Source organism: Apis cerana, linkage group LG5 (assembly GCF_029169275.1).
Source record: "Apis cerana isolate GH-2021 linkage group LG5, AcerK_1.0, whole genome shotgun sequence".
NCBI classification, from domain to species: domain Eukaryota; kingdom Metazoa; phylum Arthropoda; class Insecta; order Hymenoptera; family Apidae; genus Apis; species Apis cerana.
In genome coordinates, this window is record NC_083856.1 from 5,761,531 (window position 1) to 5,783,794 (window position 22,264).

The 22,264-nt window shown below is 35.4% G+C and overlaps 2 protein-coding genes across 16 annotated transcripts in view; one reads left to right on the top strand and one right to left on the bottom strand.

The window, feature by feature from the left end:
- Positions 1–22,264, bottom strand: part of LOC107996552 (uncharacterized MFS-type transporter C09D4.1) — a 68,094-nt gene that overhangs the window by 35,075 nt on the left and 10,755 nt on the right. The gene's annotated exons all lie outside the window — the stretch shown is intronic.
- LOC107996550 (uncharacterized) overlaps positions 1–22,264 on the top strand; it is a 45,279-nt gene that overhangs the window by 13,796 nt on the left and 9,219 nt on the right. For 7 of the 15 annotated variants that reach the window (XM_062074649.1, XM_062074655.1, XM_062074650.1 and 4 more), the window contains 7 exons: positions 802–996; positions 1,169–1,272; positions 7,839–8,000; positions 8,912–8,995; positions 21,079–21,263; positions 21,419–21,506; positions 21,967–22,109. In XM_062074649.1, the coding sequence (XP_061930633.1) occupies positions 802–996; positions 1,169–1,272; positions 7,839–8,000; positions 8,912–8,995; positions 21,079–21,263; positions 21,419–21,506; positions 21,967–22,109 (961 nt within the window). Of the gene's footprint in view, positions 1–801; positions 997–1,168; positions 1,273–2,567; positions 6,973–7,838; positions 8,001–8,911; positions 8,996–12,716; positions 13,215–15,751; positions 16,008–21,078; positions 21,264–21,418; positions 21,507–21,966; positions 22,110–22,264 lie in introns of those variants that run through there. The other 8 variants (XM_062074651.1, XM_062074654.1, XM_062074657.1 and 5 more) reach the window with 5 other exon arrangements.

Genomic DNA, 22,264 nt, shown 5'->3' on the forward strand with positions numbered 1-22,264 from the left:
GCGAAATTATTCTCTCTAACGTCTGGCGTTGTGTAATCGAGCGGTTGTCATGGAAAGTTAGCTGGATTTGATATATACACGCAAGAAAGCATTTCGAAAGTATATTTATTTAGACTTGTTGGTGTTACGTAACGATGCGTGCGAGTATTGCGCACGGTTATGCGCCCAACTTTTAAACTGTGCAACCACTGTGCCCATGTAATTCGCGACACACCAACACACCTATAACATAATTCCAGGCTTGGGCATTGTTTGTCGCGTTATTTTTTTTTCTTTTCTTCTTTTTGTTTTTTGTGTTTTCATTTCCATTTAAATTATCATATCGTATCTTGTTTCTCGATATTTTTAATTTCCACGAAATTAGATTCTTCGTCAGAATCGTTAAAAAAATTAAAGTTACTTTTCCTATTATTATTCGTGAAACAAGCGAATAATAAAATAGTGGGATTATTTTTAAGATTGCCCTTTTTTCAAACGATATGTGCCTGAGCCTGTGAGCTATTTTTACGCGTATCTAAGTTAGAAAGATGTTCGTTGATCAATTGTAAACGTTAGCGTTAAGTAACACGTATATCGAGGTCATTTTATGATGATATAATAAAATTCTTTCATTCACGTGTATCTTTTAATGCTATTCCTTGTCATTTTCATCGAGATGTAACAATAAGGAAGTAGTAGTGGTGGTAATGGAAGATAATAGATGAGCAAGAAATTTGATACAAACAATTGCAAAGAAAATGAAAATGTGAGATCGCATAAAGGACTTGGCTAATAATAATTTATCTTTATTTAACGTTACAGGAAATCCGGGGATTCGAAGGAAGAGGACAATGAAATTCCTGTGGGCGAGAATCGTTGCGCCTGTTGCCTGAGGCCACTTTATCTGGGCCGTGGGGTTCGTTGCAAGGATTGCGGTGAAAAATCGTGCAGAAAAGGCTGCTCCCGTTTCGATCCCTCGGACAACGCTTGGCGTTGTATCTTTTGCCGTCAACAAAGGTTTCTCCCAAAGATTGCGTTAACTCTACGATCCGGCAATTCTTAATTCTTCCAAGTTGTTGTTATTTTATCCGATTAATTTGTTTTGTAATTTGTTTTCCCGTAAAATACGCGCAAATACTCGTTTTTAACGAGAGAAACGTGAATGATTTATCGATGAAAACATTGTCAGGAATTGGTTGGAGAGGCACGGACTCGAGGCGTTCGGTGGATCGATCAGTCAGGAAGATCTACGTTTGTACTTCAATACGGCAAAATCAAGGGTTTACGTGGCAGGTTTGTTCATCGAATACGAATATTTCAATTCTTCCATCTTTTCTTTTTTTTTATTAAATTTAATATTTCTGTTTCATTAAAATTAATTTAATAATCGTTCTCGCAATCTCGAAAAGGTTGGTCAACGCGTTTAATTCGTTTTTTTAATCGTATATATACGATCCTGGTATTAGAAATACGCGCAGCAGTGGTTCTCAACCAACAGTGGATTGCGAGAAGAAATATTCAATTAGACGATATTACGAAAGGAGATTAAAAAAAGGATTTAGAAAATAAAGGAAGTAATTTAGATTCGTGAAGAAATGTATTGGAATCTGTAAATCGCATACACGATTATATCTAACATGTTGACACAAAAATATAACATCATTCTATTGATCCTAAAGCTGGAACAATATCGAGCCGTAAAGTGTTATAAATTTTCGATAGAAAAATCACGTAATAAAATAACGTAATCGTTACAATTGTTTACCGGAAATGGCTCTGAAACTCATTATACAAGAGATCATATTGTACAAAAAAGAAAAAAAAAAGAGACTCGCATCGAGAAACTGGTTCCTTGGTAAAAAGCGATGGAACTATTTCAATTAATACGTGTTTGCGGGGGAAAAAGCAGGAGAATAAACTTGTTATACAACGATTTATTGGGATATATAAAAAAAAAAACGCTCTTGGAAAAAGTTTCGTTAAATTTGATCGAACAAATTGCAATCTTTTAGTTATTCTTCTTCTTCTTGCCATCATGTTAATTCACACATATATATATATTTACACAGTTATATTTATTCTGTCGAAGAAAAGACAGACAGAAATTTAAATCCTCGCATATTTCTTAATACGTTTAAAAAACACCGATAAATTGCCAAGAAAAATTTCGTATATTGAATAAACGAATCCGTTCCACGATTCGCGAAAAATTATTCGCTCGCCAAAAGGCGTGAGAAATTATTAAAATTTTCAAGGGGAATCGAGTTGAAGCCAAGTCGAAATCGTCATATCTCTCCGAGTTCCCAAGAAAATCGATCCGACGATCTCCTTATAAATAATGCAGGTTTCAAGGCGACACAGGGTGGAGCATTCCTACGTGTTCCTCGCTAATGCGGCGGTCTCGGAGAGCGGGAACCGAGGAACGATTGTCCACGGTTGAATCGGCCGCTCAATAATGAATCGTGGACAATTGTTTGCCGTTCGGGTGAGATTGATTTGCAGGTTGGGGGCCGTGAGCGCGGTGAACGATCGACGAATCGGTTACACGGCGCGCATACGTAGCGAGGGAAGGGAATTTAAATGGGGGAATTTAATCGCCGAGTTTCGCCGTATTCGAATTTCCACGATTCGAAGGGAGGGACAACTCTTGTAACTCGAGGTATAACCTCTTGTATAACGAAGATTGCCCTCCGCTCGAGGTTAATTAAATTTTGGAACGATTAATCGCTCGAATGGGAACGTGTTTACTTCGATTCTGTTATCGGCCTTTGTTGTTGGTTATCGGTGATTATAGGAAAGTTTGTGAAATATTGTTTGTCTAAGTGTTTGTTGGTAATCAATGGAAATAATTGAATATATTTTGAATCGATGATTAGTAATAGTACGTTGCATGGAAATCGGTGAAATTAAATTTTTGAGTTTGTTAAGAAGATATTTTATTTTTGAAAATACAGTAGAAAGATTAAAATCTAGTAGAGATTATCTTTTCTTTTTCTTGAATCCGTTGTTCAAAAATGGATTAACGAAATAAAAAAGTTCCACAAACCACGTAAAATTATTGAATTTAGGCGAAGGTATAAAAATAAGCCAGAGAAGAATAGATTAATCTCCAAATTATTCGCGATATCGAGGGGAATACAAAATCGAACGATAAATATAAATTCATCAAAAAAGAGAAGAGAAAGAAAAAAAATAAATAAAAAATTAAACGAACGCGGTTTAACGCGACAATTCGTCACAAGTTTGCACGAGGAAGCAATTTGAAACTGATCCTAAATCTTGGAGATTTAATTTCACAGGCTAATTGGACAGGATCTCTCTAAAAGTGGAGATCGGTCGCGAAGAGAAAAATAAAGAAAAACGAAATTAATCCCGGTAGATAAAAGGATGAGAAAATCTCTCTGGAAATGTTAATTGTCGGTGGAATCTGCGTCTCGAGCCGCCGCCATTCTCCACCATTCCCGGCCGACCGTCCTTGTTCCTAAGCCAGAAAAGTCGTGTAACGGAAGAGGCAACAATAAGAACAGGTCGCGAAAATAATCTCACGGTGGATTCCTTGCAATGCTCATTGTTCCCTGCGCAAGCATACGCGATCTTTTCCGCGTGAATCGGGAACGAGGCTGGGACGACGGCGGGATAAAAGTCCAGTTGATAAATTCCCGAAATGGAAAAACCGTGGAAAGGAGTTTTCCTTCGAAAAATCGCCCTTTCATTTGCCGGACGAATTCCTATTTCATTTGCCTGAAATTCCTCGCCTGCCCCGTTACGAATAACCGGCCTACGTGGAACTTATGATGCGAGTCACTCGTATCGTGACTCTGGTTGACAAGAAACTAGATTCTTGTGTTGTTAAGTTCCGTCATGTCGACGATGCACAAAAAAAAAGAAGAAGAATAAAATGTTCGTCGAAGAGGGTTGAGAACAATGGAAATTCGAGGCTGAATTTTGAGGAAGAATTTTTATTAGAAATTGTAGTAGAGAAAAGAGAGATCGTATTTCTTGAGTGGAGGAAATATTTATTAAGTGGATTTATCCTTTGATTCTTGAAGCTGTAGAAAAAGAAAGAAGGATCGATAAAAGGGAAATAGAAGAGAAATAAACAGGAGAAGTATAATCGTATAAAAATAAGAAAATAAAGGATCCTGTAAATTCTTTTTCTTATTCACAACGCATGTCACAACGAGAAGTTACGTAGCGTTGAGAAACTTTCTCGAGGTAATTTCGAACGAGTTTGAAGGAAGCTCAAAGGATTCTTTCCTACCTCGAAAAGTTTAAGCCCGAATTTTTAACTTCTCGCATATAAAATACAAGTGAAAGATTTAAGATGAGAGAATATGAATCGAATTACACGGTAAGAATTATATAGAATGTCTGGAGACAGAATAGTTCATTTGTTTCGCGTACCATGGTGTGCACGCATCAGGTTTCTTCGTTTCTGCAAGGTCTATTCCAAGGATCTGTTTCTTTCGCCAAACATGGTCAGAGCACGATCGTGGCGAACAGTTTTGTCCCTGTTCGTCGTTTTTCGCGAGCCGAAAGATCCACTCGCTCGTTATTTCTTCTAGGAAACCGGCGACGATCCCGCCGCATTCCGCCGCGCGAAATTTCAGAAAACCTGATCCTCCTCCCATCCGAAACGAAATTCTTATCATCCCGTTGAGAAGCGAGCCAAGTTTTCGATACTTTTTTTCGAACGATAAACACTGTGTTCTGGAAATTTTGATCGCGTCAAGATCTTCGATTTTTGATATTTCGATGGATAAATAAAAATGCTGCTTTCGTACAAATAATTCTTTGTAATGGTAACAGATTAAACAAGAAAGAAGAAATGGATATTTTATAAGTATATTCTGTAAAATTTATATATCTTGCCTTCGTTAAAGGATCTTCCAATTTAATATTTCCAAGAGATCCATATTTTCTCTTTATCTTACACAAGAATCACATATACAAATATATATATTCCCTTTATTAAACGTATTACTTCGTTTAAAATATTTTCCTCGACGGTTTCTACATTGTAAATTACATTTACGCGCAAATCTTGTACAGTTATTCCGTACAATGGAGGACACAATGTTGTTCGTTTCAAAAGGGGAGGGAATAACATCTAAATCGTAGAGAAACGAAGAGGGTTGAGGAAGGGAAAGATCCATCTATCGAGTCGTGGAGGCAAAGATTAGAGGCCGAACGGGGCCGAATTCCTGTCGGTTTTCGGGCCGCTCGCAAGCGGAACTCCCGCGCGCCTCGTCGCTCTTATTGTCTCCGGGCCCGAGGTGGCGAACCTCAGTTCTGCTCCAGTACTCCTGGAAGTAACATCGCGCACTCCCGCAATCCTTTCCACCTCTTTCTCTCGCCGTCGCATCCCCGTGAAACGAGTCGCGAACTCTTGTTGACCGAACACCCCTCCTCCTCCCCTTAATTTCCCCTTTCTTTCTCCCTTCCCTCTCTCTCTCTCCCTCCCTCCCCCGTGCTCTTATTTTCGGTATTTTGACTTTAAAAAAAAAAAGAAATAAAAAGATTTCGGGCGTTGTGCAACCGCAAGGTGATTGTCAGGGAGGATCGTGTATGTATAATTGAAACGTGCACGCGAAGGACGGAAGTCGGACGGATGGACGTGCGTGAAAGCAGGTCTCGTTGGTGAAAATCGACGAGGGGGGAAGACGTGTTTTCTTTAAGTTTTTTTCCCCCCCTTTTTTTCTTCTTCTTCTTCTTCATCTTCGAGTGGAAAAAACGAGGAGGAGGAGGAGGAGGAGGAGGAGGAGGAGGGCTCGAAGATAGGCCGGAGAAAAAGAAAGGTGGACGTCTCAGTTGTGGATGAAGAGAGGTCCGAGAGATATAACCGGTTTTGCGGCGTTTAGAAATGGAAAATACCCGACAAGGACGGCAGAGGCGCGCGAAAGTCGCTAATACCTAATCAAGAATGAGGATGGATTGACGATTTGGAACGTTTGGGAGAACGCGGACAACGTTTGAGGAGCGGGAGAGGGGGAGGGGAAAAAGCTGATTGGAAACCGTTTCGGGAAGAGTTGTGAGAATTTTTCTCACTTACTTTTTTCTAAACATTCCCCCCCCATTTCGACGAGCGTACTGTTACGTGCTCGCATAGTGGGCGAGAGGAGAATCTCTCCGAAGGAATCTTCATCGAGTATTTTAATCGAAAGTGGAACTTTAAAAAATTTCCTCGAATTCATCTACCGCGAAAACGAAAAGGATGGAAACGCAAACTAAGATAACTTAAAGAAAGAAGAAAAACCTGAATAAGACCAGCTCGTTCGGAGAAAAATAAGAAGAATCGTCCAACGGAATAATAATAATAATAATCATTAAAAATTGCATAATACGAGAGGATCCTCCCGAGCCTCAACAACGAATTAAAACCTTTCTTAGAAATATACAAAACACACAGATCCCCGGTAAAAGGGGACGGAAATAAAAACCATCCTATCTAACGATAATGATCGATGGATAGGGAGGGGGGGGAAAAAAAAGGAGCATAGAGGATCGTCGAGAAGGTTAGAGAAGGTATCTTAATCCGCCGGAAGGCGAGAGGTACGACGCGCACGCAGTGGGAGGGGCGATCGAGAGGAGAGGATATATCCTCGAGCAAAGATCGATGTCTGTTCGCGCTCGAGCGGCCTCGAAGCCGCCGTGTGATAACTGATAAATATACCGGTCTCTTGCGGTACCCGGTTAAGAGAATGCGGTTACAAACGCGAAGGGGGAAAAAAAGGACCACGGTGGTAGATCTTTAATGGTCGTCGATACTTTCGTTTAGAAAGCGCGGCCGGCCGTGTCAGTTGGACGGGGATTCGCGATCGTGCCGCGTCGTTCCCTTCGAATCGATACCTCGAATCGCCGCGCGCCGATTTCGATCGCTGGTCGGCCATTGTAAACAAACCGTCCGTTTTTTTTTCGAAAATGTGCGCGCCGACACGCGCTCGGATGAATATTCGTTTCGACGAAGGGAGAAAGTTTCTGCCGCGTGAATGAGTAAGTTATTCGTGAAGGGATCTTTTTCTTTTTTTCTTCCTCTTTCGATTAAATTTCACGATTTTCCCCCGTTCGATTATACGATAAATTTGGATCTATCTGTTATTTATTCGTTTATTTTTCTTGTATATATAAGTTAAAAAGAATTGTAGAAAGTTTTCACGTGCGATGGAAACGTAATTCGTTAGAATTGCCTGGAATATTTTTGTTATTTTCTGAATTTAAATCGATAATGGAAGGAGTGTGATTTGAATTCATATTGAGAATTCTTGGTAATTTTGATTTCGTTTCAAATGGAATTTTTCACGCATTTTATCGGGATATCTTATCGTTTATGTAGATTTTTTTTTCTTGATAAATTTTCGATCGTCTATTCATCTATTGAGGATCGTTAATGGTTTTCGTATCTCCATGAAAATTAATAGAGAGATTTAAAAATCGAAGGTCTTTCTTTTTATCTTGCTATAGAATATTCATGATAAGGTAAAAGTAATGTTAACGATGTCAGACTTATGCTCGTTGACCCACTTTAAAATGAAATCGCAGAGACAGCTGTTCATCGCCAACAACGAGTTATTCTTCCTTTCGAGATGTGTAAAGATTCAAAGAGAAGAATTAGAAGTAGCGTGATTAATTAAAGGCAAATAATATCGACTCGATTTATCTCGTTTCCGCTTCCTAATTCGAAATCATTAAAGCATGATGAAACGAAGGAATACAATTAATGAAACGATGAGAATGTTCTTATAATACGAAAATATATTAACGAAGAAAGCGATCAAATATATGAATTTAATTCCGCTATTCGGTCAAATTGTATATAATTTTAAATGAATATTGAACTAACGTTTGAATCTTTCTTCCAGGAGTGGAAAATGCAGCTACCAGTTCGGTACAAGATTTGGCCGCGGAGAAAGAAGAGGCGAACACGATGGAAACCTTTCGAGATTTTGTCGAGAAGATAGTGGTTGGTTTGATCGGCAACATGGACGTGCCGATCAATCGAGTGGTATATCATCATTCGCCGTGTAAGTTGAAACACATAGAAATATTGTACAAGCACGTGTACACGAATTGCTTCTATCTTTCACTAGTGTACACTCGAAAATTTTACCCTGTGTTATTAATCCTTTTTTTTTTTTTTTGAATTTCGAAATAGATTGAGAAAGGAAGCAGAGGGAGAATCGATGGAAAATCATCGTTATCCAAAAATTTTCTTACATTCCTTTTTTTATATTTCGTAACAAATAAGTCAAAAACGCGTGTGCCTATATTTCTTACAAAATACAACTAATAAATAAACAATGCTGCCATCTGCAGAAGAACACGTCGAAGCAAGAAAATTGCTCACCTATCTAGAGTACCTCGTAATTCCTTTCTCGGTCTGAGACTGGTGATATTTCTACCAGATGCGTCTGTCCACTATACTTAACAATTAACTGCCGACAATCTCGGTCGCTTTTTTTCCATCCATGATCCATCTTTAAAACGCGGCGCTGCCCGCTTACCAATTAACTACCGAGTATCTCGATTGCTTCTTTGACGCTTGGTTGCCTCTCACGCTGGAACCAAACGTTTCTTTTGCGAAAATAAAAATTAAAGGAGAACGTGTGCACAGGGTGTTTCATTTCGCATCGAGATCGAGACATCGAGAATTACGAATAAAAAAAGGAGGAAGGATTACTTTGAGATATATCGCATGGCAATTAATTGTCCTCGTGAACGATCTCGTTTTTTCTTTTCCTTTTTTTTTTTAATTTTTATCTTTAACGTGATATTTCTGGGAAAAAATGATTCTCGTTTGAAACACTCTGTACCTAACAGTGGCAATTAAGCGAATATAACAGTACTTGATGAAAAGAAACAATCGTGACGTCCAGTTTATAATTGCACGTTTCCTCGCATGAACTTAACCATCCGACTAACTCTTGTTTAATAGATGGCAAGCTTTTGGAAAAACACCTTGTACCCTTGATCGATGCACTCGCGAGTTTGGCTGTAGTACTGCAATCAGCTTTGGAGAGTAAGTACTCTTTTATGTCTCTCATATTGCTAACATAAAATAAACTCTATGTGTTGGCATGCATTGTTTTATTTCATAATCAATTAAATTTATTATTATAAGATTGTTTTAAAACAATCGTTCTTTTTATTACTTGGGCATATAATTTTGATTGATTATTAATTTGACATTAAAAATTAAGCATTTTGCAAATAAGTCATTAGAATCATTTTGAAAGAATGCAATCCTGAAAGTTCTGAAGGAATAAAAATCTGATACATAAAATTTTGATAAATATTCAAATATAAATCGTCTCGATCTTTTTGATAAAATAGATATATCTGTATAATGAAAAAACAAAAAGAATTTTTAACATGATCGTCTTAAAACTTCTTTTCCCTTTTAAAAAAGAAATCAAATTTTCTTTAAAATCCACGTTTATGATTTTAAGATGGTCGCACCGTTGCGCAGCAATGTAGAACAGGTTGCCTGCCTCAGGCGCCCAAGCATTTCCATTCAAATAACATACATACAGGCGCACTTTTCGAAAACGACTCGTAACGTGATACAACTTACCCGTTTTCGAAATGTTTCACGATTTTTTATCGTACATTTACAGTAATTTGTTGTAAAACTTCGCGTTTCTAAGCATTACTTTACTTCGTAATCTTGATATACTTTCGTGATCCATAAAACCCATCGTAAAATTAAAATATTAGATTAATTAATAATTTTGAAATAAAAAATATTGTTGTAGATAAATAATAATATTAATGATCGTTTAAATAAGAAATGTAATATAGTTCAATTTAATCAATTAATATTCGATTTAAATATAAATGATCGTTTAAGCGAAAAATATACATCGTATATATTTTTTTCTTCTTTTTTTTTTCATATTAAACGTAATCATTCGATGATCAACGATCTAATATTCGAATGAACTGACTTTGCAAGTTATTAACAACAATAAAAAAATTATTTATTTATTATTTATCTTTTTTTCATCATTACGTTTTTCTTCTTTATTTTCCCACGAACTTTAATACGTATTTGAAAACAAATCGATGCAGCTAAAAAAAAACAAAGAAACGATGCATACAATTTTTTCTAATAAATAAAATAAATTCAATATTAAAATAATTTTTCTGATAACGTCTTTGCGCGGAATAACGTTAATCGAGGAAACCTTATTTTCATTGAATCGCTGAATAATAGAAATGATAATGGATTTGCGAATAGAAAACGTAAAGTAGGATTCGTCGAATAATTGAAAATGGATACGAGAAATAAAAGGGTGTTGAATGCCTCGTAATTCGAAAAATTGGACGAAAGGAATGAAAGGGCTCGAGTGAAAAGGCGCGATTCGAAGGAAATTTGTAGTCTTTTTAAAAATTATAACAAAAAAAGAGTAATCAGTATTAACTGACTCGCAATTTAATAAAATATTTAAAAAATAATTAGAATAATTTATAATTATTTAAAATTAGATTTAAAATTATTATGCATATTAAGATAGTGATTTATTTCAATAGAAAAAAAATTTGTTTTTAGTAATTTTTTATTTCAATTCCTTGAAAAAGTTATTCTCTGAAGAAATTGTTCAACGTTAAAAACATGAAGTGAAGATTTTATAAAAGTATCAATGTTATTTTGAGACAAATATTGAATTTTCTTTTCATTGTTATTCTTCATTAAACATTTTAATTCGTTTGAGGCGAGAACAAAATGTAAAAATAACAAACGCATCATGAATTATTTAAATATCTTGCACGAATCGGATGATCCAATATGCGGATTTCCAACCTGTAGGTCATAACCTTTCGATATGCATCATTATTTCCAATTCAAACTATTTTTACGAAAAATTTCGACGTTTATTCATTTCAATAATAACTACATTACCATTGTAGCATTGTTTTTTATAAAACTATGAATGGAAAAAGTCACAAGTGTCTTACCATTGTGAAAAAGATCAAAAAAGCTGACCTTCCGTTAATAATAGAAGATTCACTAAAAAGATTCGGCTAATATTTCCCCTCCCAATAAATTCTATTTTCTGAAGCATCATTCGTCATTTGTATTCACACTATATGTCAAAGTCTAAGTTCGCATCTCGTGTCACTTATTTGATTATCATTTTCCTTCTTCTTCTTCTTTTTTTTTTTTTTTACGCGTGTTGATATTACATATTACATATTACTACATAGATATAAAAGCGTAACGATATATATTTATGACCAGAAATTATTTCAACACGAAATTAATCACCTATTGAGTTTTAATTCGTTTTAGTTTATCTTATTGATTAATTTTTAAGTAATTTTTTAATTTTTATACCATACGGTATCGGTATGCATATTTTTTTCCTTTTCTTTTTTTTTTTTAAAATGAATCATCCGCGATATCTCGATCGAAGAACTATCTAAAGCGAAACAATGGTGGGTATAACGATCTCGAAACAATAATCTTAAATAGCTTCTTTGTAGGTTACATAAGAAAATGAGTCAACGGGATCGAGAGAAAAAAAATTTACCTTATCTTTATTCCGGAAAAGATCACTCTTTTTGTTCCTCCTCCTACCGATAAAATTAAACGATTAAATACCCGTTGAATATTATTGAGTTTAATTACACATCCGGCCGCGCATTCGTTGGAAGGAAACTTCGTTTCATTGAATTTTTTTCAACCAATCGAATTATTATCTACGTATTATATTTAAAGGCTATCGGTTATTCATAACTTGAACTTGAATTGATAACACGATCGAAGAGTTATTTACAAACTTTCCACGATTAAGTTTAAAAAAAATGATAAAAATAGATCTAAATTAATAATAAATATCGAAAAATACAAATAAGATATTGGAATATTAAATTGTAATAAGCATATACCGCTTATCACAATTTTAATAATAAAATTTTAATATTTATATAAATATAATTTTATATTATAATCCAATTATGAGCATAATTCCTGCATAGTTAAGTATAATGCAACTCTTGTAATTACATTATTTATTGTTACGTGGAAAATTTATACGTGAATTTCTTTCATCAATATTTATCACGCACAATTTTGTCGATGCATTTGCATACAATGAACCGATTCCTTTCTTTGATTATTGCAGTTTACACAATTCGATTAAATAGAACGAAGTTGTACGATTGTTTTTCATTCCTCCACGAACGTTAAGTTCCCATTTATCGTTCTTAATAAAATTTGACGTCAACGACATCTTTATGCAGTTTAATAGATATACATCAATTGTTCTGCATTCTTAGGAATTTTCTTTAATTAAAAATTACTTAATTTCTTCGTCACTTACAAATATTATATTTGCGTAAATTTTTTTTCTTTTAAACTCGTATTTGATTTCAAATATCTCCGCGAATGAAATGAATAATTCATTATAATTTTTTTCTATCTTATATATCAATGCAATCGTTGGCAATAACCGATAAAAAAAAAAAAAACTCGAAACTTTTTCCTTTTTCTTTCAATGAATAATCATTTTGTCGAAAATCTTGAATCTTTATTTTTTTAAATTTAGATTCTTCTAAAGTTTCGAAAAATTTCTAAATTTCTTTTTTAAATTCCAGATCCTTCCTTCGACCATTATCGAGGAGGATCTCGAAATTTCGACTGTATCCCGTTCTTAATTAATAAAAAAAATAATAAATTCTTAATAAAAATCTTCTGACGCAAGTATAAGGAAAAAAAAAAAAAAGAAAGAAGAAGAAGAAGAAGAAGAAAAAACAATCATCAATAATGCAAAAATCATGTGACAGATCCTTAGCCAATCGACGTCTCACGGAAACGGACGTCTGTCGATTTTAGAAAATGTAGGTTCCCTCGCAAAAGTATCCCCCACTAAAAGGAAGCCGTACGCCGAGCGGCGTATGTGGGGTACGTCGGTCGTGTATCAGACTGCTTTGGCAAAGACGCACAGTCGTGAGCGGCGCAGGCCTGCGATTACACAAACACACGGCGATCAGTTTATTCCGCTAGTTGTTTGTTCCACCGATACCACGTTCGTACTTTAAACTCGAAATTAAATTCTCGTGTCTCCGATTAAAAAAATTCTCGCGAGATACCCGCGAGAACATGGTGTTGTGCGAACGATATCAACGCGTGGTCACGGATTTACCCCTTTGAAAAGCAACCACGAGTCCAACGAGTGAAAGTGATTAATAAAATAAATATATCTGAAACAACAAGTGTGATTCGATAATAATAAGTAAGCATCGTAGATGTAATTATCATATCTTGTCACGAGAGATACACAGAGAGAGAGAGAGAGAGAGAGAAAAAGAGAGAGAAAGATATTCAAAGAAGAGGATAATCTCATTTTCGAAAAAAAGGATTAAAATTGGGGAGGGGAGGATGCGCAACGTGTGTTGGTTTTAACTACGCGGTGTACGTAATTGCAATCGGTCAAGCTAGCTTGCTTGTTAATTGTAATTCCTCGCAACATAAGATATCGAAACGGAAGGCGTGAAGAGGAAAGAAACCGAGCCGATGAATCAATATCTACTATTTAGCTTTGCCTCGTTCTCTTAGGCGGCTTTTAATTACCTCCTTCGCGAGTGAATGGAGGCTCCCCTGCTTTTGTGATGTAAACACCATGTTGTTTCCCTCTGTTCAACCGTGAACAAACACCTCTGGTCAATGTGGATGGATGCGGTAATCCATATCGTATAAAAACCCATAAACTTCTTTTCACACGTTTTTTTTCTAAATCTAATCTAATCTGAAGTGATATATTTACTTTATCGTGCAAGATGATCTATAATTGTCGATATAATATATTGTCTTCCTACCATTGTAATTTAACCATTCGAGTTGTAATTTTTATATCTTTGGTTCTTAATCTAATCGAATCCAAAAAAGTTAAAATCGTGTCTTCGATAATTCAGATACTGATCAATTGATAACGTACAATACAATGTTTCCTTTTTTGTTTTCCTTTTTCCAATTTGAGATGCGAGAAAAAAGTTAAAATCGTTTTTAATTGAACTCTTAATCTAATCTAATGAAAACACATTAAAATCGTATCTTAGTAGTAGATATGTATCTTAGGAATCAAAAGCCATATGATATTTATCGGCAATAATAGAATTTGTTTTCTCCTTTTCATTTTTCTCTGCAATTTTATTTACGTGCTGATTGTTCCATTACAATATCTATCATAGAAGGCATTGACGACGTATTGGAAAAACGGCATTGGATAATTGGCTTTGATGAAGAAGAAAAAGTGGGAGAAACGTGACGAAGCCATGCGTCGTCTGTTAGATGATCTTTAACTAGAAATGACTTTAAACTTTTTCTTTTTTTTTTTTTTTTTTGAATAAAAAAAAAATCTTCCCATAATTTTTAATGAATAGTTACATAAAAATAATCTGTGGATAATTTTATATAATTATGAATAATATTTTTACATTTAAATTATTGAATATCTTTTTTCATTATAATTTTATCTCGGTAATATATTTTTTTTAATAATTCTTGTTTTTAAAATGTATAGGTCAATGTGATTATCACGATAATTAGTATGATAGTAAAAATATTAAATGTTTCTAACTGTGTCTCGTGCCAGTTAGTAAAAAAAATTGATAGTGATTTCACGTAGCGGTTCGATTAACTGCAAGACGTACAAATAAAATTATTTGCAATGCAATATATTATAATATTTTTTTTATTGAACTTGTACTTTTATTTCCTATTAATTTTTTTATTTTCTATTTTTCTTTTATATTCTTTTCCTCCCTTAAATTATTATATTTAAACGGATTGAATTTCGAATCTCAATCATGAACACGCGTAATTACAATTTACAATCGATTAAAACATTTTTTTCCGATATTGCAAAATCAGCTTCACGGTTACAATAAGGATTATAATAAGGATTATACGGTTACAAAAAGTAAGAATAATCGGTGACGACAATTGGTAATGATAGCAAAGAAAATAAAAAAACTGGTGACAGTATACGTGTAAAAAGATTATCGTCTCGGGCAAGAAATTTCAAAGTTCAGAGGATCGTCGTCAAACAACTATTCAAATGAGGGTTTAAAGGCCGTTCTCGCTGGCGCGATTCTACGTTCGGCACTTTACGGACAAGTTCGTGTGTTTCCGTGCACGTGTTTGCGCGCATGCGCACTCAGTTGTTTCGCGCAATAAAGCGTGTATGCACAGCTGTGTGGATTATTTTCAATTATGCGAATTTGACAAAGATATATAGAATTATTTTCGACGATTTTTAGTTTTCTTGTTAAAAAAAATATATGTGTATATATTATTATGAGTGTCGTTGAGGGGAAAAAAGGAAGAGACTCGTTATTTTTAACGACATAACGAGCGTATTAAATCGCCGGATCGAAAGCGTGATTATCGCCGGGAAAAGTTAAAACGAATCACTCGATATGGGATATGTGAAGAGATCTTTCATGAACCGAATTTACCGCGTAATTTTTTCCTCAATAATCGGAAATTACCAATAATTACGAACTACAACAATGCACAATTTGACGAGTTTTCGAAGACTCTTCCGGTATTAACTGATCATGAGAAAACGAGAAAGTTATAGCTGACAGGAAATATGTGTAGAATATAAAGGAAATATTCTTCTTGAGATGATCATCGAAGTTTTCTCTCTGTGTATCTAAAAGTGTAAAAGAAAAAAAGAGATAACGTCTTACGCAACAAGAATAATTAATAAAAAAAATTAATGAAAAGTACTGATGTAAATATTTTTTGCATTTTTTTTCTTTGTAGATCGTGATTGATTTGTTTAATGAATATATTTTTATCGGATCGTGAATCGAAGAAATTGGATGAAAATTGTGTTGTCTATAATGATAAAAGAGTTTTAGAGAGAACGAAGATGTGAACAAACCGTTTAATAACTTATCAGATACGATGTGAAACGCGTGATAAATGTTGCTGGAACTCACTGCGGATATGCTAACAATAATAGGCGGCCTAGTTGTCGCCTATATTATCTACTTGCTGTTCATCAAAGAGGAAAATGGTAAATATTATCAATTTTTAATTTATTTTTAACAATGATAAAAAAAGGATGAAATCGGACATTTCTAAACTTTTCTTTTTTTATACTCTTACAAGTATTTACTTCGAAAAATACAATTCGAAAAATCTGTCAAGCCCATTCATTTCTGTGAAACTTACAATCCACAAATTAGATAGATTACAAAAGATACCGATCTAGATTGCATTCGTGAAAGTATCATCGGCACAGATTCGTCACGGTTATTGTAAATTGTCATCAGCAAGCTGTTCAACCGTCCCTGGCACGGTTCCTCGATTGCACGTAATAATCTGTCATGAGAAGATCCCCCGTTACCTCTATTTCTCGTTTTACAATTTCGTACGACATTCTGTAATATCATTTCACGGTGTTTCGCAAAGGAATAAACCGAGGAAAATTGTCTTTCACCGCATTTCGAGATGTAAACTCGTCGTCTAGATAATTCCATTATTGTTTCTTTTATTTAAGTTAATTCTACAATTTCTGGCCATTATCTTAATCATCTTTAATATTCTTTCATTAAAAAATTTTATCAATTATTCAACTTTCTCTCTCTGTCTTTTTTCAAAATTTATTTATTATTAAATTGTTGTTCTTTATGACACATTTAATAATACATCCCAGTACACAAAGTGAGATAAAAATGAATAAAAATAATTTGATTCAAGGCAAATTAAGAAGAATAATATTTATAAAAGTTATCAACAATTATCTTTGAGATGATTGAAGTAATTGAATATGAATAAATACAAGAAATAATTTTTTAAAAATATTAATTTTGGAATATGTTGTAAATTTTTTTTTTTCTATATATAATTTTCAGTAAGAGATAAAGATATATATATATATAATCGTCTAGTAAAATTAAATATTTGATTTATGACATAGCATTAAAAAGTAAAATCTTTGTAATAACAATTCATGACGATTAAGAACATCATATCTAAATTACACACGAATCCCTATCGATGTTTTTAATTATCAGATAATACAGTTCGCGAAAAGGAGAAAAAAAGAAAAAAAAAGAATTCCATGAGATTTCTTACGCATAACAATCGTCATCGTTATTGTCGCCGATTCGATTATTCGATTATGATCGATTCGAAGGAACAACGTCGCGGCTATCATCGCGATAACACATCGTTCGCCTTCAATAGGTCATTCGGATTATCGCGAATCATCAGGCAACACGAGTCATACGATAATTTTCTCTTTCTAAATTAAATATAGTTTTTCCTTTCTTATCCTGCATTTTTATCTACAACCGATTCGCATTTACGTAATGGCATGTAATTTCGTTCAGTACACGAGGTTGAACGTGATTTAGATTTAAAAAAAAATTCTTAGCGAACGAAATCTCCTTTCATTGGAATGTTTCGTGATAAGAAAGATCGAAGAATATTCTCGGTAGATAAATTTGGAAAGACAAATAAGAGAAAAATTTGATAAGATTTAAAAGAGACTCGTCGAGTTATTTTTCCGTTCACCTGTAATTATCTTGAAACGAGTATTCTACGTTATTTTTTCACTTAGCGTGGATTATAGCGTAAAATCAAGAAGAAGAAATTTATGCACTTTTTCCTCCTTTTATTCTCGAACGAGTAATTATAAAAAGGCATGTGAAATTAGTTTCTCCGATCATTGAAATTTTTTTCCTTATTATTATTCGACTATCAAAGTTTCATTACTTTCGTGCAATTGAATTGCAACACGTTCATACGCCGTTTACGTCATTTTCTTTATCAGTTAAGAAGCGGACTTATCATTCCAAGAACGCAAGCTATATGGTAATCTTTTTTAAATGAATGTAAATGATTATAATCCATATCTGTTTTCGCGTATCGTACGATTATCGAACGACGATTTTGAAATATTAATTGGACTGTTGAATTTCCGATTCAATGTCCAAAGTCCACCAACTCTGAGCTCCTCTGCAATCCTCGATCATCGAATTAATAATAATTGTCAAAATTCCTTCAGATTATTAACTTGGAATTTCGACCAAGTTAATTAATAAAAACTTCGCTCTTCAATAATTTGATACGAGGAACCGATAAATGCCACGATTCCGCGTAGTATTAAATTAATTATCGTGAAGGAATTTCGTAATTTTTAGAATATTTTTTTCCACAAATTATCGCAATCTCTTTTCATATCCATCGCGAACTTGTTATCTTTATAATTTGTATCCATCAACGTTCAATAATTCTAAGCTTCCGCGGAATATTGATTAAATTAAGCAGAAATCGTAGAGGGCGACGATTTCCATCTTTCCATCGCGTTATAATACAGCATTATTCGACACGAGAAGAGAAACCTTTTCTTCTTTTTCACAGCGATTATACCTGTACAGGGACGATAATCGCTATAATTCCGTTACGTGAATAACGTTTCACTGTGACATGCATTCGATTTCGCCGATTGTCGCGATTTCGTTTTGAAGAAATGAAGCGTCCCGTTCCCTTTCGAAATTCACCCGCTGATATTCAGCGATTAGAAAGTTCGGAAAAACGAGCGGAGCGGCCACCAATAATGGCCACGTTTCGCAAAACGGCGGAGATAGTTGTAATCGATCATAGACACGATCATCCTTGAGCCTCGATTCTTTTACGTGCATTCTATGTACGCTTTGCTGATTGTTTGCGTCAGTTTATGAATATATATTGCGTTCATTAAATGAGGGAATGAAGAAAAATACGCGAAGGTCGTTGAAGGAAACGTTGATTGAACCGATGGAGAGGATAAAAAGTTTTTTTTTTGTGGAAATTCATCGACCATTATATTTGCATTAACGTACGCTGCTTCACAATATGTTTTGATTAATGATAAATTGTATAAATTTATTATTCATATGGATCGAAAGCAATACTTTGCGAAAATTATAAAAAATATAAATCAGAAATGGAAGCTAATTCGATTTGATTCTCAGGTGTGAATTTCCAGTGATGCTTGGAAAGTTGAAAGCAGGAAAATAGAGAAAGGAGAGAGAGAGAGAGAGGAGGGAAAAATTGTTATTTTCTTGAAAGAAATCTCGAGAAAAGATTCGCGTCAAAGAAATATCTCTTTGCAAACACTTTTCCTTGAAATAATTTCTTCATTTCTGTTTCCACAGTGAGTAGTGTTTCCAGTAGTGTTTACGATGTGGGAAATCGAGGAGGATCCGATTAATCGAAAGGCAAAATTCCGAGTAGAGGGCGATCGATGAACATCCGCCAATGTTTGTCGAAATGATAGAATGGAAATAAATGTACGCGACCTTCACCTTCTGGCGAGAGATCAGGGTTAGAAAGCTCATCGACCAACGGCGATATATACGTTCTTTTTGTTCGAGAACACCAGAGATGCGAATCGGTTAAACTTAGACTCTAAACGGATGTTAATAGACACATAAATGGAATTTAAATGGAATCGTGCGCCAATCGTGAAACAATGAACGACCTTGTTGTTGTGCAATTAATTTTCTATCGTGGGAGAATATTTTAAAAGGAGCTTAAAAAAGAAGCGAGTGCTCCGAGATCCGTGGAAAAAGAAGTATTATAAATTCTTCGAATCGAAGATGAAGATATTTTCGTTTCTATTTCCCAGAGGAACTTTTTCGTGTTGTTTCGATCTTCAATTACAAACAAGATATCGTTTACAGTGGAACCTTATGATGTCTTTGTAGTGGACATCCTTAACCCTTTTACAGAGAGATAAGCAGTCAGAAATAGTTTTATGAACATTATATTTTAAATGTTACGACTACCACAACTATTAAAATTTATTGGCAATAAAATACTGAAAGTATGTTACTCCCAGAGTCGGATACGTTGGAATATTACGAAAATCTTAATGATAAGAGAATAATTATTTTCTAACTTATTATTTTTACAATTCTTCGTTTTATTTTATTACACCGCCAAAGTATTAAGACATCAAGGCATAAAATTATCATTTTTAAAAAAGAAACCACCTAAGAAAAATTTATTATTCGCGTCCTTCGGAGTCGTTTCGAACGAAAGTTGAGAAAAAAATCAATGACCGGGAACGGAGGAACGAGATAAATCAAACCAAGTTTCTCCACACAACAGTTCCCCGAAGTATACACACTTCAATCTCCCCCTTGAATCTGTCAACATAACAAACTTTGGCCATTAACTTGGCCAATATCTATCTCGACGAGAGACGCGCGTTATCCATCCACCATGGTAAACATCCTCTGCCCCCCTCTGTACCAAGTTTCCCGCGAAAAGAGTTCACCAGGTCGTCGAATTTCTCCCGATAGCGCGGAGCCAGAAAGAAGGAACGAGGAATTGCTGACAAGGCCGCGAGAGCCGGTGAAATTACCTTGAAGCGTCGTCGAGACGCGGCCAAACGGGATGCTCGTCGCCTCGATTACCATCACCGATACCTGTGCCGATGAAAGTACGCTTTTCCTCCTCTCCCTTCCACTCCTTTAACCCTTTCGCGTCGTTTATTTCCTTTTCAAAGAGATTTCCCCTCGGATCTCGAATTCTTCCACAGCTAGCCTCCTTCTTTAAGAATATACCTAAGAATATTTATTTAGGGAGGAGTGGATTGACGGATGGGTCGTTGATCGAAGAACGTTTACGCGGTTTAGAATCATGGAAGGAGAGTTTGAATTATTGAATTATTGAATTATTGATCCGGTTGACCGAGTTTTTCCCCCCTTGTGCAACTCGTCGAAAAGATTATTAAGAATATAATAGGACAAAAATTTTTTCTCTTCTGAAATCTGTTATTCAACGCGAATTCCGATACGAATTTTGCGGAATAAATAAAAAAAGAAGGATTGCACGCAAAGAAAATTTGCAAGAGAAGAAAATTCCAAAAATGGGAAAATTTCTTCATCGCCTCGATATGCTACGTGTGTACATCTGCCATTAAAATTCGTCTCGCGTTGACACAAATTTCGTGCATTTTACGAGAATATTTCCTCCGACAATTCGTCTCACTTTCGCGGTTAGATATTCCAGTCTGAAAAAAAAAGGAATAAATAAATTCCACGGTGTAAAAAAGAAAATTTTTCTCACACATTGGTACAAATTTTCAGACAAATCTGGCACGGATGTGGGAAGCACGGCGCAAGCGCTTCGCGACATCGTGGAGCGTGTCGTGGAGGAGGCGAAGAGACTGCCGGGTCTCGGAAGTTGCGACGGGAGCGGAAGGATTCGGGAGGAGAGGAACGGCGTGGAGAACAGTTACGAGGAGGTGCTCGCCACCACGATCCTCAACAAGGTTATAGAAATATATTCGTTTCTCGGAGGCTGGTCCCTCGGGGAGGGGGCATCTCTCTCCCCGAGAGGCTCGGGCTCCGGTTCACGGAATTCGTGGAATCCGCTCGAGAATCGAGCGAGAGGATAAAATCGATGAGCGAACGATGGATTTTCTAGGTCATCGAGAAATACCAAAAGAAAGAGGTGGACGGCAATAGCAACGTTCTCCCTGGGAAGATCGTGCCTGCGAAATATGCACCGACCTGTACGTTTCCCGACCTGTAACACCGATTCGATTCCTTGGAATCGGAGAAGATTTTTCAAAAGTAGTCGAGAATGAAATTTTTGTATGGAAAATTCAATGATTTCTTTCCGATGTAAACGCGTGAAAAGATTAAATTAAAACCGATACAGATATAAAAATGTGTGTACGATGAGAATCGTACGATTCGAAAAGTAAAAATAATAAGTGGTTTAAAGAAATGGATAAGTAGATATAAATAAATGTACAAGTATATTTATCATAGCTTCGCTATACATAAGTACTTGGTAATTAGTCGTTGAATCCTAGTGTCATAGTGTTGACGCATCTCAAAGATGGAATTAAAATCTTCTCTCGCGTTATTTCGAAGCTTGAACGACAAGAAAACGTAGAGAAGAGGATGAGAGCGGTTCCAAAAAGAAGAAAAGAGGAATCGTTTTTATTTATATATTTGGTTTTTCAGGTGAAAGCGAGGCAGGGCTCGACGAAGGTGTCGAAGAAGGTTGCAGCAGCTTGGAACCGTTGTCTCAGGAGGATTGCGCCAGCAACTACAGTGCATCTAGCTCGAGACGCGTTAGAAACCAACCGGAGTCATTATCTCTCACGGTAGGCGATCCTTTTACGGAGGCAGAACCTCCGGAGAACTCGCAAAAGAAACGAAAACTCTTCCGGAGAAACGTTCATTCTTTCTGAATCGTTTGAGGTCGAGCGTTTCGAGACGTTATTATTCGTTTATCGTTGGACGACTCGTCAAGATTAAC